Genomic DNA, 17,201 nt, shown 5'->3' with positions numbered 1-17,201 from the left:
AGAAGGGCTTTGCTCTGGACTCTGAGGCCTTTGGAAATGTTGAGTTACAAATAGTCACATTCCCACTTTGAAGTCTTTGGTGTCTGAAGAGAAGACTGTACCTGTCTAGTGTTTTGTCTTTGATTAAGGGCAATAGCGGCCTCTTGGAAACTACAATCAGATGTCTTTGGCTGATTTTTTCCAAGAGCTGTCAATGCCTGTGTGCAGAAGTCCATCAGGACTGTGATTCACACATTGTGTGGGCAGCATGAGGACTGCAGCTTATTGGATAGTTTTTGAAGAAAGATTTTTTTTATTTAATTTCATTTCACTGGACTTTGTCTGCTGATCCAATCCAAAATGTTTCAGGGGGACCATACTGATTTCATGGACAACCTGCTAGAAACCCAGCAGACTGCTGGGACTCAGTTCTCCCGGTCAAGTATCTGGTGCCAGCAACCTGCAGTTGCCACAAAAGTGGGTTACCCTTGGCTGTGCTATCTCCAAGAAGACCCTGAGCCCTGTCAGCGAAACCTACAGGAACCTGAATGCTCTCTGGGCTCTTGAACTCTCCTTGAAAATACAGCAATGCACAAATGGATATGATATTCTAGGACATCAAGACCATCCTAATTTTCATGGATGGGCATCTCTCTCCTTCCGTAATAATCAAGCCCTACCTACAGCTAGGTATCTTTTTGGTACCCATTACTCCTGTTTAGAGAAATTAAACAGATGGAGGCCTTCAAGTGCTCTCTCACAAAGCAGACTTGCCATTTCTTTGATTAGCTCTGTTCTGTGCTTGTAGAATTTGATCTTTATGTTTCTGAAAGTGCCTGATGAGAACTGTACAGAGTGTTCCAGACGAGGTCTCTCTGGGGCTGTGTACAATTAGCATTCCTGCTGGAAATGCCTCCAGAATAAATTCATTGACAGCTTGTATGCCCAAAAGGTGTGGCTGACCTTTGTGCATAAACCAAAAACTATTATGAGGCCCAAATGAGACTTGAGTCGTCCATCAACTCTGTGTGTGGGTCTTCTTGAATATCACCAAACCAGATTATAGACTCTTTGTTTGAGAAAGTAGCTGTGATGATAGAGTGATGAGGGAGGAGTGTTTCACATTTTTGATCTGAGAAACTTTTAAAAATAGGTTTTTCTTTCTGAAACTGAGAAAAATGCAGACTGAAAAGTCAACACAACCGAGTGAGGACTAAGAATGATTTGCAAGTGTCAAGATATATCCTTCCATCTGGTATTTCCACTTGATTTGTTTTTAATTGCTGATAATAAGCAATACATAAGAATCAAAATAACACTTTTCATCTCAGTGCTCCTAGAAATAGGACATTCCTTCCTGGTTCTTCTTTTCCTACAAATAGTGACATGGATTTGGGTTTGGTTTTATTTTTTTTTCTTTGATTGAAATATTTAAATATTGAGAACTTACATTCTCATTTACTTTTGCAAAAAATATGCAAACAAGAGTTATGTTCTAAATTAATAAAACATACAGAAACCTGCAGCTCTTGCAGCTGTATTCCATTTTGCTCAGCAGGTATAATGTGTGTTTTTAAAAGGGTGGCACATTCATTAGGGGAGTTAGTAAGAATGTTTCCTGTATCTCTCTAAGTCTGTTAGCTCCCTCCTCTTGTCAGCTCTTTATTCTGTCTCTCTTAATCCCCTGTCCTGCCTACTAAATTGCAGCTTCCTTCATTAATCCACCTGCTCTGCAGCTCTCAGGTTTTTCTGAAAGGCTTTAGAGGAAATCCAAGCATCACACTTATTACTCCCAGTGCTAATTCAATTTCTCCTCCTTTAATACTGTTACCTGCATCAGAAACACGTGTGATTTCTCTTTCCTCTTTGAAGTATTTATGTATTTCCCATGGTTGACAGTTCTCTGCTTTGATCATGGTCTCTTCAAATCCTTTACCTGTTTGCTAGCTCCTTCCAGGCTCCTTCAGGCGAAGGGATGACTAGCACTAGGACGCCCTCCATGACATCATGCTGTTGGTGCTCATTTTCCTCTGGCCTTTCCTCTTCCTTTCCCCAAGGCTGATTTTCAATTCTCGCTTATTTCTTTTGCCCTCTTTTCTCCTCTTTTCCTCATCCCTTTCACAAAAGTCAGTGTTCAACAGGAGCTGTGGGAGGTTAACACCACCCATGCCTCTGTTTCACCTCTGGTCTCAGGTTGCTTTCCCGTGGGTGCCTGCACTGGGCTATCAGTCCTGCAGCCCTCCTCCTTCCAGACCAGTGCCTAGGCACAGGGTGAAACGGAGGGGCTTGCACGCTCACTCTCTTTTTGCCAATGATTAACCATAACTTCCCTTTCCGAACCTCGTGTTAGGGCCTGATGGTCTACCGCCTGACTCACCTGCTGTCTTTTGTGTTAACTTAAATAGTCTAGTGGGGAGAACATTTGCTCTTGGGCATCCTGGAAGACAGTGACAGTTTCCCCATGCTACTGAAGAGCGGTCAGCTGGGAAATGGTACAATTCTCGGAGGAGAACTGACAAACAGGAGTTGATTCGGCAGCCGGTGATTTCTGTCCATCATTCCTTTCCCTGTAAAGCATGCCAACAAGGGGTGTAGCTTTCCCCTCCGCTGTATCTTTTCCCTCCACTAACTGGAATTTAGCAACACCAGTGATGAGGTAATGCCTGCTGAACTGGTAGTGGTCTAGTTCATGGGCTGGGGAAAGAGGAAAAATCACCTGCTTGAATAATGTCCGTGACCTCTCTCTTCTCTTGTGGCATGAACCCTCTGTGTGTTTCACCCGCTTCTGTTTTGGGGGATCTGGTAACGGGGAAAATTACTTGTGGGTTTAATCAGTGATGCTTTTCATTTTCATACCATCTTCCATAACTATTTCTAGTAGCAAGCTTAAACATCCAATACTTTTTTTTCTGGAAATCAGGTATTTGTTACATGTTGTAACTTACTTTGTCACTTGTTGGTAGCTACTGAGGTGGCTGCCAGCCTCGCATATTCATAGAATTAGTAACCAGTTGGTGGCAATGCAGTAAAGCAACCTGTGTGCAACTATGAGTACTGTATGTTTCCTTACAGAAAGACAATGTGCATCAAACTGCTTAATGTCATCTTAATTTTATTATAAACACTTTTAATTAAAAAGCTCTTGTAATTAGATTCTCTCTTCTGCGTTGAGTCCTTTTTTCCATCTCCTTTGATAAGAGAGACATCTCATTTTGAAATTCTCTGTAGTCCCCCTTTTACAGCTGAAGAGCAGAACATGAACCATCTGTCAGCGTATCTTAGTCTTTGGGAATAATTCAATAATTATCTTCAAGCACAGTTGGTGATATTAGACATTTGATGAAACACTTATGAAGGAAAGTACTTTTGGGAAATAGACCTTTCAGTGTGCGTTGTAGAATTGCAGGCAGCTTTTTGTGGGTTTTTATTACCTCTGAAATAATTGTCCTCTGCTTTTTTATTGCAGTATCTACTAGAAATGAAAAGCTTAATTCTGCCCCCTGAACATATTCTGAAGAGAGGGGACAGTGAAGCAATAGCATATGCTTTCTTTCATCTTCAACACTGGAAGAGAGTAGAGGGGGCATTGAATCTCTTACACTGTACATGGGAAGGCAGTAAGTAATTCTTTTTCTTACAAAGGAGCTAATCAAATATTTTTATTGAATGTCATGAGAAACTAATAGCTTTTTGTGAAGTATAATATGTGGGAATTTTGGAGGTCAGTTATATGCTCACCAGCATTGAAATATTTGAAATTCAAACTGAAAATACAAACTTAATTTAATGAGAAAAAGGGTTCTGAAGTCTTGGGCTGTGTTCTCTGTTTAATACTGAACAAAATTTCCCATCTTCTTTGAGACATATTTTCTTACTCATGGATAAGGGGATAAGAATTTACCTTCCTCATTCCAGAGCTGTAGAGATTTGTTTGTAATTATTTGAATGAATGGTTTCAAACTGAAAGAGGGTAGATTTAGATTGGATATAAGGGAGAAATTTTTCACTGTGAGGGTGGTGAGGCACTGGAACAGGTTGCCCAGAGAAGCTGTGGATGCCCCCTCCCTGGAAGTGTTCAAGGCCAGGTTGGATGGGGCTTTGGGTAACGTGGTCTAGTGGAGGGTGTCCCTGCCCATGGCAGGGGGGTTGGAACTAGATGATCTTTGAGGTCCCTTCCAACCCAAACCATTCTGTGATTCTATGATTCTAAATATTAATGTGTAGTATAAAACAATACAGTATTTTATGACTTTTTTTTTTTTTAAATTGACAAACTGGACTGAGTCCAGTGGAGGATTACCAGGATGCATAGGGGACTGGAACATGTGATGTAGGAAAAAATGCTGAGGGAGCTGGTTTTATTCAGCTTGGAGAAGACTTCTGGTAGGTGAAGGAGGGATCCAGTTGCTATCTTCCACCATGCAAGAAAGAAATGATATGGAAGACAGAGTCAGAATCTTTGCAGAAGGACAAGAAGCAATACACACAAGTTGAAACAAGAGAAATTTAATCTAGACATAACAAAAATATTTTCAGAATGAGAGTGGTGATGCATTGAAACAGATTGCTGATAGGTTGTGGAATCTCCTTTCCTGGAGATACTCAGAACTCAGCTGGACATGGCTCTGAGCAACCAAACTTAACTTTGAAGATGACCCTGCTTTGAGTAGGAGGTTGGAGTATATGACCTCCAATGTCCATATACTAACCTTCTAACCTGTCTTATCCCATCTTAGAGAAGTACTTTCTTCAGGTTTCAGAGAATTAAAAAGTACCATTTATAATCAGCCTTCGTGGGCTTTTTTTAATGCAGATTTTTTTTTATATAATCTAGTTCCCCTTTTCTGGTCTGCTTTATTCTGTTCTCTTTCAGCCTCTCCATATTTTATTATACCACCTTTTTTTTTTCACTCTGTCCATTTGCTGTTCTCATTTAGCTTTGTTACTAAAGATAGTTTGTCACCATGATAATTCCTAAAGAAATGCATATAATACCTCCATTGTAAAAGTGACTTACTGTCTCAGTCACTGTATGAAATGGCCTGAACTTGCCTAATTTGCAGTGTAGGCTCCCTGAGGAAGCAATGGCTTTATTTCTAGGTGTATAGAACACCTTGCTCAGTAATCCATAGCATTGCCGCCTGGGGTTTGCTCTGCTGCATTGTTCTCGGTCTTACCTGCTTGCTCTTTTCCTGTCATTTCTCCCAGTCTATTATTTTCTCTGCCATAGCTTCCTTCCCCATGGGTTATTTTCAGTGGTTTGCTTTTCTGTAATGTTTGTTCCCTTCCAGATGCTTGCAGGAGTCCTTTAGTCCAAGGCTCATTATCCCATCATTATGGAGCAGTATTTTGCAGGGAATCCTGAATAGATCCTCTTTTGCTTTGTCAGAGTGGGGAGTCCCTAAGGGGCTGTTTACAAGACCAGCTTTTGGCACAGGAGGCTGGCTGCCCTGCAGTCCTCCTGCCACTTAGGAAATCTAGTCATCTGTGCCTGAAGGCAGTGTAGGGCATTACCATCTAACTACATTAATTGATTGCTCTCCTTATTACCTCCACAGCAATCTGAATATGTACTTTATTAGCTAATATTTGTATAGTAATCTATAAAGCTGTAAATGAGTACTGTTGCATATCCTCTAAAGAAAAATCTGTAATGTGTTTTGCACAGTGCTTTCAGAGATGAACAGTGCACCAGTCCTCAAAAATTTTCTTCAGATTTTGCTCATGCATAAAGACTCCCATGGGTTTTAATGGTTTCACCAGTATCTAGTCCAATAATCATAACTTTTGGTCCATGTCTTAGTCTGGGTAATATTCTTTACTATTGTAGTGAAGTATTTATGTCACTTTTATGTCCTTTACTGGCAAAAGGTTTCCTTGGCATCTCTGCACAATTGTAAGTTAAAACCAGTGGAAACATGACAGAGAAATTAAACTTAATTAAATACTAGTTCTAACCAACAGTCTACACACAGTACATGGTCAATTGCCCTTGCTTTCTTTCTAGGTATTTACGTACTTGCATGTCTTTACAGTGTACTATTCTGTCAGTGCACTTAAATAACCACAAGTCTCACTTTAGTACCTTGCATGTAGGAATTTAATGTCCACATATATACACTATTCAGTTTTGACCTTTTGGGAACTCGGCAGAATTAAGTACATTAAGTCATTCACTTGGGGGTACATTTTGAATGCTTCTGAGGAGAATAAGGTCACTCCTAATTAAGACAGCCTCTATCAAAATTTATGCAGAAATGTCTTTGTGATATTTTGAATTCCTAAATTCTCACAGAGTGTTTTTCCCAAATTACATTCAACAATTGAGAAAAGTGAGGTTATAAAAATAATGATCATCATTGAACTGGAATGTTGGTTGTTTCCTGCTCTGTCTTCATTCGATCAGTCAAAGTAGAGTTTTGTTCCTAACACAACTGAAAAAGCTCAAGTGACACCACGTGAAACATTGGTCTGGGTTTGGTCCAGGTGCTCTGTACAGAAGGGCTGTAGTTTCAAGTGTAACCAAATTTCAAAAGAGTCTGAGGCGCTTGTTCATCACTGTCAGTTTCTAAATTTCTGCCATGTTTCCTATTGCTTTCATGAAGAAGAAAAACCGTGGGGCTCTCAAATGCTACAGCAGCTTTTACGATGAGTACGTGGTTAAATGGCAAACAGCCTCTGTGATACCTGAATTGATTGATGTAAAATAGGATCAGATAACCCTGTAAGAGTAAGGCAGATAAGTACCTATGTAAACACAAACCAATACATATAAACCTGAGCACTTTCTTCCATGGCTGATAACAATGCTAAATAAACCATTTTGCTGTAAATATTCCATATTTGGTCCTATGTCAAACATGACTGTTTAAATTCAGCAAAATCTATTCAGTCATTGTTCACTTGTTTTGTAAAAGCAACATCTTACCGTCCCTTTTTATTTTGATTAGAATACAACTGTGATTTAGGGTAAGGCAGAAGAGACTTGGTTGTCTGTTTAAATATTAAGCCAAATTGGAAGGAAAAACTTGCGTTAATGATTTTGAAGTAATGAGCATTGAACATCCCTCCACATATGTTTTTGTACAGACACTCAAGTTTGTTGCATGTGAAGATCACACAAGGCTTGGATTATTGTATTTGTACTTGGCTTTTTGGGGTGCTATGGAAAAGGGGGTTAATATTGGAAGAGCATTACAGCCCAGGTTGGTTTACAATCTTTGAGGCTTTCTGCCTTCTAAACTATTGCTTTAAACACGTAATCAAGAATAAATACACTCATATAGCTGCATAAAAAACACAGCTAACATTATTTAAAACGCAGTGTGCACAACTGAAAATACTGCGATATTGTGTATTTTTAAAGCAATTCCTCGGTTGCCTTGTGAGCAAGACATAATGGAGTGCTATCGTGTGGTGGTGGGCTGTAGCTAACATCTTAAAATATATAGTGCTTCTAGGACATCTGTTGAGGAAAATATTGCTTCAGTGACTGATGTTCATAGGAGTAGTGAGAATAACACGTTGATGACATTTTAACAGTGAGAATAATATATAGGATAATGGAAAAGGATGCCTTGATTGCAAAGCTATAATTCAGTCAAGTATTCTGATGTTTCCATAAACCACAGGCAATCTGACTGGCCTATGACATCATCACCATCCAGATTTAGTAATCCATTTCCCTCCCTCTCTGTTATTATTTTCAATTTTAAAAATGCATAAGATTAAGTATTATTTAATCCATGACCTGAAGATTTATATTGGAAACCTGACTTGATCTGCTGCATTTAAAAAGAATGTATGTGAGGAACCTGGTTTTAATAATTCAGTATTAATCTTTGATTGCCAAATATAAAATGAAAACATGACTGTGTTGGAAAACTAGTTCTCTGGGCTTGAGTCATCAGTGTTACCTGGTTTGCTGGAGTGTGATGGGAAAAAGGTAGTGTACTTTTTTCCATGCAAAACTTATGTTATGCTTGATTTGCAGATTGCAAATATTGACCTGAATGCACGAGCTTGGCTGGTCATTTTTGTAGGCTATACACTTTTTTCCCCTGAAATGTAAAAATTCTGCAGCCTAAAAGCCTAAGACAAAACGTGTAAATTTGAATTGTAAGTACAGTGGGCTCTCATCATGCAAACATTTATATGTATGTACTTGTAATGTGGTCTCACTTGATGGTCATGAGCCTTTTCCCCAGAATAAAAATAAACATAAGTGTTTGCAGGTTTAAAAGCTAAGGGTGGATTTATATTTTGGCATTTCATTAAGCAATTTATATGCTGTTTGCAACCAAATGTAAATGTTATGTTTTGTCTATGTTTTTTCAAAGTCGTAAATATAATTATGTCCAGTGACTGCCACGCTCACAGTAACTTGTGCATGGTGTTGTTTTCTTTCCAGCTTTCAGAATGATCCCCTATCCACTGGAAAAAGGACATCTTTTCTATCCTTACCCTATTTGTACAGAAACTGCAGATAGAGAACTACTACCGTGTACGTTCAACTTTTCCTTCTTATTGTTGACATCAAAGAATCGTTTACCTGAGCTTTGCAGCACTGATCTCCATTGATGCCGGGATTAGAATAATGGGGTTGGCAGGGAGTCTCTGGAGCTCCCGTGACAGTTTGAGAGGCAGCTCCTAGCCATAGTTCGTAACAATTAGCTATCTTTATTGTTGTTGACCGTGTAGGGACAGGGAGAGAGATTACAGAAGGAATCAGTTAGATCTTGCTATTCTCTCTTGCCAAGACACTGGAAAATAGGTCTGATCTTTCATCTAGGGTAACATCCCATCAAACTAAAAGCACAGTGGCACAGCCTTGTTAGTCTTTTGTAGACACACCAGCTACTTAAATTCCAAGGCAGGATCAAACCTGCTTGAAGATGTCTGGATCATTAACGCAGCTGTTATTCTGACACGTTATGCTGATGTTTTCTGAAAATCAGTCTTAAATAGCAAGAAAGAGTTTTCTTCATGTAATGGTGTGTGCTGTTATGAAGAGATTGATGTGAAATTACCTCAGTCATTTATTTTATATGTTTATGGCATGTATTAGCAAAGTGCCAACAGTGTTCCCGGTGCTCTGCAAGATGTAGCTATAAAGACAGGTCCAGCCCTTGGGAAGTGTTACAGTCCAAGCTAATGCGACTTCTTGCGGTGCATGCAGCGAAGCACAAGAATGCAGAGGAAGAGCCGAAGCTGCCAGTCTTGCAAACAGTTATGCTTTGTTCCCACATGTTTTCTCACTGAAGTCAGTGGGACTCTGTATGAGGACAAGTGGAACACACATGAGTGTGGCGGGGTTTGCAGGATCAGGGCAGAGGAGGCAAGTACAACTTGATCCAAAGAAGGAGATTCTTCTCTCACCTTCTCTATCCTGAAGAAGAAATAAAGAGACATCTGTTCCGGAGAAAGTAAAACATAGCCTTGCTGCTGCTGTGAAGGCTGGTTTTGAGGGCATTTGCACTCTTTGTCGTCTTTCATTCAGAACCTCTCTGCTTTGGGCTGAAAAATGTGTTGCCACTTTTTGTAAGCCTACGTGAGCGAACATTAGGTGAGAATAATACAGCGAAAATCCACTCATTGTGAGTCTCTCCTTCACAGTACGTTCTCGCTGATATTACACAGAAATCCTTGGCAACTGATAATATCTCCCCACCCCATTATAATCACTGTAATTATAACAACACCTCTTAGAGTGCTCTGCTTGCTTTACTCAGAGGGATGCTGAGCTGGGGAGGGTGGAGTGTCAGGAGATTTAGGAATGACAGAGTCATGCAGAATAGCTCAGTGTTCTCTTTTTAGACACAAAACTAATCGTTCTTGTCAAATGTTAGAAGCCAGGGACTCTTTAAAAGAATATGCAGACACTCGTGTTCAGCTCTGGCAGTTATGGGAAATGCCTTTCACTGCAAAATCTCTTGGGTTTGAGTAGGGAAGGGTTTAGCATACCGTGACAGACACGGATCGGTTAAAGGGGTTTTGCATACCTGTCCACACCCTTTAATTGCCTGTGTTTTAAAGGAGAGTCAGCTGGAATTATATCACAGCACTGAGATCTGATAGGCTATCCAAATTAAAAATATCAATCACAAAACTTTTGCCATGACTGGATGATAGACCAGAACAACAAGTTTGAGCCTGTGTCAAAAGCAAGCACAAAAAACTGAGCACAAGAAATCTTAGACTTACACAGTCCATGATCTGGTATTTCCTGATCTCTAAATTTAATTTAAATCAGAGAGAAGTTGCAAATTATCTGTGTTTTTCTTTTTAAACTGAATGAATTAGCAGACCCAAAAATCACACGTATTTTAGTTTATAATATTTTAATTTAAACTCTTACGAATTCCTGCTGTTGGTTTTGGAAACCACTCTACTCTGGATGAATGCAGTCAAGAATACTGCCCTGCCATGTTGCTGGATTACCTGTGCTTATGTTGTCTGCAGGTACAAAGAGATAAGAGCTGGTCACTGAAGCAGAGAAAGTAGGCAAAATGGGAGAGTAATGTTTTGTGTGTATAAGTAGTCATAGGATTTGAGTATATGGGAAGCCTTGAGACTGGTCCTGTATGAGAAAAAAATGTTTCAAAGTTGGCATTTATCATGACTGTAGCTCCAAAGTATGGACTGAATGAGTGAAGCAGACAGGTAAGAGGCCACCAGACCTTTTGCCAGCCCAGCCAAATTTTCACTTTGAATCTGAGCCACCATAACAGTTTAAGAGATATATTCTTCCAGTAAAATACTCATTATCCTCTTCTGACCCTTTTAGCCTTCACAGTGCTGCTTTCTCCAAAGCCCAGTGAGCGATTTTTCATACGAGAGTCGAGGAAATTTCTATATCCCTTTTGGTGTAGACTAACAAACACCTTAAAAATTTACTATTAATTTAAATTCCAGGTTTTAACACTTTAAAACGTTGTTGTATTGTTGTATTTATACAGAGAATTCTGAAAATCTGAATTTAAAGTACTTGTTTGTAGGTCCTACTTTAAGGATAACTTTTCTTGGTTCTGCAGATTAAACCCTCAGAATTTACTGATACAAAGGCTGTAGTTTTACAGCCTGCTTAAACCAATCCACAGCCATGCTTCTGCAAGGTTGGTCTCACTGCTGCTCCTGGGTGCGTGTTTCTGCATTCTCTGTGTATCAGCATCAGCAAACATGCAACCATGTGGCTAGTCAGTGACCTGTGTTAAAAAAAATGGATTTTTTATTTGTAGGTTAGTTTTCTGGGATTAGTTGTTGCACAGCTGCGTTATAGTTGGTGCTGACACAAGGAAGAAAAAAGTAACATGTACATATGACCAGAGTAAGCCAGAAATATGATCTTCAGATGAGAATTATTTGGCAGTGAGATGACTGACACAACAATAATATTTGCCTTAGATGTTTCAGACCTATGTGTTTCTTCCTTCAAAAGCATCTTTGGGTGTCTCTGGCTGTTGAAACCACTTAAGAATGTTGGTTTGGTTTTGGTTGGGTTGTTGGGGGTTTTTTTATGTATAATGCATTCCCCTTCCCGTCTTTTTTTTTCTACAGCCTTTCACGAAGTTTCAGTTTACCCCAAGAAAGAGCTTCCCTTCTTCATCCTCTTCACTGCTGGACTATGTTCTTTCACAGCCATGCTAGCCCTCCTGACACATCAGTTCCCAGAGCTTATGGGGGTCTTCGCAAAAGCTGTGAGTATTGTCTGCTGCTACTCTCTTCTGGTAAATACACGGATGCCAGATCTGGGCTAAATACTGCTGGGTATTAAATATCTGCATATTCAGTTGTATAAATAAAATGTCAAAAGATGTCTGAGCAGGAGGACATTTGAACAACCGTTAAGGGAGCTAATCAGTAAAGCACACTACTGTCTGTCTTCTCTGGTTTATATGGCTCTTTTGGTAGGCTAGATCTCTTGTGATTTTGCCAAAAAAAGGCTTGGTGGGAGAAGGGAGTAGCTTTGTTTTCATATGTAATCCAATAAAATAAACTAATAATGATTTTCAGAGCCCCTCTATTTTGTGTAGAGCCATAATAATTGTGCCGTGCTTTCAAGTGCAATAGAAACTCTTAGTATGTGCAGAAATAGAGTGTACTGTTAACCAAGGCAAATTTCTGTGTTCTTTCCCCAAACTGCCATGAAGGAAGTAGTCTCAATATTTCCCTCATGACTTTTCTTAACTACATCCAGGGAAGTCTCTGCTAATTCTGCTTTTTTAATCCACAAAGGATTATTAAATGTTGGAGGATGGGGGGGAGGGCTATGAATTATGCTAAACCATGTTTTTTTTCTTTGCAAAACCAAGAACATCGCTGCTCCATTGTTCTAGGACATGAAAAATCAACTTACAGAAAAGTTCTAGGAGAACAAAAAACACTTGTCTCCTTCTCCAAGAAATACTGAATATCTTCCATTGTAACATATTTTCTCAAATATATTTGTATCTCTTGTAGGTCTTATGTTTCCAGAATAACTTCCTGGCCTTGTTTTTAATGTCTTTCATGCTTTTGATTTAGGGGGCATAGGGAGTGGGGTGGAGGAGGAGGCAAGGCTGAAAGGCTTTAGCAAATTCCAGATTGTAAGTGCTTTCTCAAACTCCTTTGCAAATGGTGAGAGACTCCCTTTGCAGGTGCACCAGCAGACGTCTCTGAAATGCAGCGGTGTCAGAACAGAAGAGGTTGGCCAGCTCTGGCTCTTCCCTTTCAGTTTTAGGGAAGATCATTTCATAAATAACTAATTTCATAAATAGCTAAAAGATGAATGTGCTGACTGTTGCTGTGGTTCTGTGCATTGAGTCACCTGTTCCTGTATGGTGGTATATGACATTATGAAACTGTGCACATATGCTTTAATTTTAATAGGTCAAAATCATTCCTTCTCTTATGCCTGCCAATCCCAAAAGCATTGCACAGATGTAATATCGTCATCATTGCCCAGGCTTATGTTCCTGCAAGTTGATATTTACCGTATTTCACAAAAACTGCATAGGTTAGCATGATTGGATGTTGGGAACTGGCTGTGACCTCTCCTCCAGGTAGCATCTTCATGCACCTTTTCCACAGCCCATTAACCCAGACACTGGGTTCTTTAAGGCAGAAAAAGCCCTTGAGTGCTGAGGACCTCCTCCACGTGTGAGACTGTATCCAGCCAATGCTGTAACCTTGTACCTGTGTCGTGGTACAAGGCTTGGATAAAATTGTCAGCCCAGCATACATATTGTTAAATTTCTTTCATTCTCATGCAGAAATATAACAATATCTGGGAGGTCATTAAAAATATGTAATTGCAGGTCCTTTCATAATATGGGAGCAATAAGAATGTATCATAAATAAAACTGAGAGTTGTATTAACAAGGGAGTCACTATATAATTTGAGTCAACAGTCATGTCTAAAAGCATAGTGCCTAGTTAAATTTTTAAAATGAGTGAAACTTCAGAAAGACTAATTTTTCTCTGATTTGACTCCTGTGTTTGCCTGAGATCACTGACATGGTCTGTTTCAATATTTCCTGTATGATGGGCGAGACCTCAGTTGGGCAAGCAGGTTTGCCCAGGGACATATTTCATCTGTTTGGACCTCTGCAAAAGCTCACAGGGACTGAGCAATAGTCAGTTCCTCCACGTAAATGCCAGCCATGCAGTGGCATAGCCTAAAAAGATAACTTTTGCATATCTGTTTTAATCAAATGTTGCTATTCAGAAGGTGCTCCCAGAAGGCTGCTTTCTGCCAGCATTGAAAATAGCCAGGTTGATAGTTTCCTTTTAAAACACAAAATAATAATAGCAAACTTTTTACAGGTGTCCCATTACCAGTTCTGCCACCCTGAATTCTTACTTCACTGCTGGTGCTGTTTTTTCTGTTCTGTGTGGAAAAAGCAGTATCAAAAGGAAAGGCAAAAAAAAAAATTAAAAAAAAAAACCAAGACACAAAACCAAATGCAGACTAAGTCCTCCTGGGTGCTACCATGTGGCAAACAAGCCAGATGATAGGCATCTGCCTGTCTGTGTCTGAGGGCAGGAGCACCAGGAGCTTTCCAAGAGCCAGAGAGCCTCAGCACAGGTGTTGTTTACATGGGCTTGTACCAGAGAGTAGGTGGCATCCTGAACCTCTTGCTGTCAGCAGAGGTTTTGTTTGGACTTCAGTGAAGCCAGGCTTTGGTATCCATTAATTTAAATGTATTTTGTAGACCAACTAATTTTCCAGGTGGAGAAAAACTTGACTCGTTTTAAGCTACAGATACTTTGCTGAGTTTTTTTTTTATAGGATACAATTGACTATTTCAGCAAGAAAATTCCTATGAATTGCAATAAAACTGTCAGGCAAATTGTTCTTGTTTCGTTGATTTAACAAGTATGTAGTTTGCACTGGTTTCAAAGCTGAGTTTTATTCAAGTAGCTGTGATAGTGCAAGCTTACCACATAGATCAAGTGCTACTCAAAGAGCAGAAAATATCCTCTAGTGAGCCTTTTGCATTTGGCAAAATTAAAGGAGCGTGTTTATTTAAGCACTTCACAGCTCAACCAGAGGGACTGCTTCTACTTGGCCTAAGCCGCTTGAAATAGTACTAGCAAACTGTAAGATGAGGTAAGTCAGTGTTACATTAATTCAGCTGCGATTCACGTTATACAGCTTGACTTTTAGCACTACAACTGAAATACTGTGCTCAGCTTCAGTAAGAAGTTTTTTCTTCAACCCATGCTTATGACAAAATCACATTAGTGGTGATGGTGTTACCTGGTTTTCCTGTGATGCACAAGTTGTCCATGACATAGTGTCTGTATTGTATGCAAACATGTCCAAGAGGTAAAAAAGAATTTGAATGGTTACTATTGCCTTTAAAATGCATAAGCGTCATAAACATCATACATTTTTACAGTTAAACTCTGCACAGAGCCCATTTTGGTAAACAGTGAAACTGCAGGTATTTTCTGGCTTGGTACCATGAAATGGTTATCATTTCTGGCTGCTGGATAGTGAAATTTTGAAACATTTTAAATACATTTGCCATATATAGCTGTGTTTCAGCAGCACACAGACCTATAACAATTTTTGGAATTGCATGTTTCATACTTAACTTTAGATACTTAGGAGCCTAAGGTAGCGACCACGGACATGTCTATATTAAGTAATAAAATATTGTTTGTTCTGTGGCCCCAAAGGCAAGTGGCGCATCACAGTTCACACCTGTACGTCTAACCTCTCCTCCCTTCAAAGGCAGGATGGCTCCATCAGCGCCGGCTGCTGGGAACTGTCCCTGCCCTGTGCTACCCCCAGACTCTGCCTGGGCTTTGTTGGGGAGGGACTAACTGGTACGGGCCAGAACTGTGTCAGGAGCTGTGCTTAGCAGTCCAGGAGTGCGGCTGTGCCACCGTCCTTCTTGATTTACGGGAGAAGGCAAAGCCCAGCCACCCCAGCTCCCTCTGGGGGTAGAGAGGGAAGAGACAATTTCAAAGGGCAGTTCTGGTCCTGGGATGGGTAGAAATACTCTCTGGAAGTGCTCAGTTCTCTTCAGTGACTACAGGGGGACCAGACCCCCACGTCTGCATCCTTTAAGTGCCTAAAGAGATATGGGACAAATTCAGAACATGAAAAGGGATGTAAGTGTGTTTATATATAAAGTGATGCTTGCATTTGTCAGCAAAAAGAGAACACGTCCAGCACCAGATCTGCTTTAATACTGACTTACCAAGCAGTAACCTCTTGCAGCTCTTTGCTGGTGAGTTCCAAACAGAACTGTGTATTTATAGCAAAGTCGCATCGGCCTAAATGGTTAGAAGCCACAGGGTTCACAGTCTCGAGGTGACTGACTTTACATGTTACTGTACTGCCTGATACATGTATAGGCCCCCAACATAACTGTATGTAATGTGTACGGTTGAATTGCAATTAATGTAAAGGAGAGTTAATATGTATTTCCCAAAATTTTGAGAGTGCTTTGAGTAGCTGAGTTCTGAGATGTATAGCTGGCAGTGTTTTTCTCCTGTGATCAAATGGTCTCTATTCGCTCAATTTTTGTCACATATGCCTGCCCTAACATTAATATATTGAAACCTCTTTCAGCATTGCTGATTGTGTTCTGTAATAGAGGGAGGAGGTGAAGATAAATTACAGTTAGTGATGCATCAGTGTATATAGTAGATCTATAGATAACCCAGAACCATCTTAAACCTGATTCTAAAGATGTGCTTTTTGTCTCTGAGAGGTGGTCTGACAGATACCGCCTCTTTCCCTTCAGTAGGTTTTGGGTTGAGCTTTTAGTGGCTTCAGTGTGAGCACAAATCTAGGATGTGACATGTGTGAGAACTTTTGTAGTTCGTCAGTTTGATCTGCACAAAAATGCGGCTCTGCTGTCTTTACTGCAAAATCCAAAATTCTATCTATATGCAAGACTTAGAATTTGGCAGAAAGTCTTTATATGTGAATTATATAATTTTTATCATGCTGGAGGAGTTTACAGAGGACCGCAGTAAGAGTTTCTTGTCTTATTGGACAGCTCTCTTCTCTCTCACTCTCTCTCTCTTTTCTCCTGGATTTTGATCTGAATGTGTATCTGATTTCTTTGCAGTTTCTCAGCACCCTCTTTGCCCCTTTAAATTTTGTGATGGAGAAAGTAGAGAGTATCCTGCCCTCCAGCCTGTGGCACCAGCTGACGAGGATCTGAGGGAGCACACCCACTGACTGACTGCCATGACATCTTCTGTGCCAACTTTTTGTTGACCACAAGAAAGCATGATAAAAAAGGGAAGCCGTTCTAAGACTTAAAAACTCTTCATGGATTGTCTGTTCTCATATAAAAACTGTTTTGTTGTACAAAATACATCGATGTTAGGTTCTATTATATTTTGCCTTCAGAAAAGAAAAACCTGAAAATAAACTTTTGTGTATTGCACCATTGCTGTCTTTTGGATTCTTCTTCAAAGCTCAGATGATTGTACTTTGTGTTCTTACATGAGTGTGGTGTATCTGCTTCACCACAGCTGGGGCTTGGATTTCCATTCGATTAATGAAAAAACACTAATAACTTCACAATTAAGCAACAGTATCTCTGCCTTTTCTTAGGGAGTTCAATTAGGGTAAAGCCTGTACTGCTGGATACAGTCTAGAGAATGCTTCTAGGCAGGGAAGGCTCTTGCTGAAAGCAGCCTTAGGCTCTCCAGGCAGTTTGGATGGCACACTGGGCTTCTCATTCCCATCCCTGCACAGAGGTGAGTTTTAT

The 17,201-nt window shown here is 40.0% G+C and overlaps 1 protein-coding gene across 6 annotated transcripts in view; it reads left to right on the top strand.

The window, feature by feature from the left end:
• The window catches only part of ST7 (suppression of tumorigenicity 7), a 160,694-nt gene extending 143,820 nt beyond the window's left edge, over positions 1 to 16,874 (top strand). For all 6 annotated transcript variants that reach the window (XR_012833766.1, XR_012833765.1, XM_075743715.1 and 3 more), the window contains 4 exons: positions 3,446 to 3,596; positions 8,390 to 8,482; positions 11,536 to 11,675; positions 16,551 to 16,874. Coding sequence is in view for 4 of the 6 variants with exons in the window: in XM_075743715.1 (XP_075599830.1) it covers positions 3,446 to 3,596; positions 8,390 to 8,482; positions 11,536 to 11,675; positions 16,551 to 16,646 (480 nt within the window). In the remaining 2 variants the exon portion in view is untranslated. The remainder of the gene's footprint in view (positions 1 to 3,445; positions 3,597 to 8,389; positions 8,483 to 11,535; positions 11,676 to 16,550) is intronic.
• Positions 16,875 to 17,201: the final 327 nt, after the last annotated feature.

Source organism: Balearica regulorum, chromosome 1, assembly GCF_011004875.1.
Source record: "Balearica regulorum gibbericeps isolate bBalReg1 chromosome 1, bBalReg1.pri, whole genome shotgun sequence".
NCBI classification, from domain to species: domain Eukaryota; kingdom Metazoa; phylum Chordata; class Aves; order Gruiformes; family Gruidae; genus Balearica; species Balearica regulorum.
The sequence above is the reverse complement of the archived record's forward strand: the minus strand, read 5'-3'. Positions and strand labels throughout refer to the sequence as shown.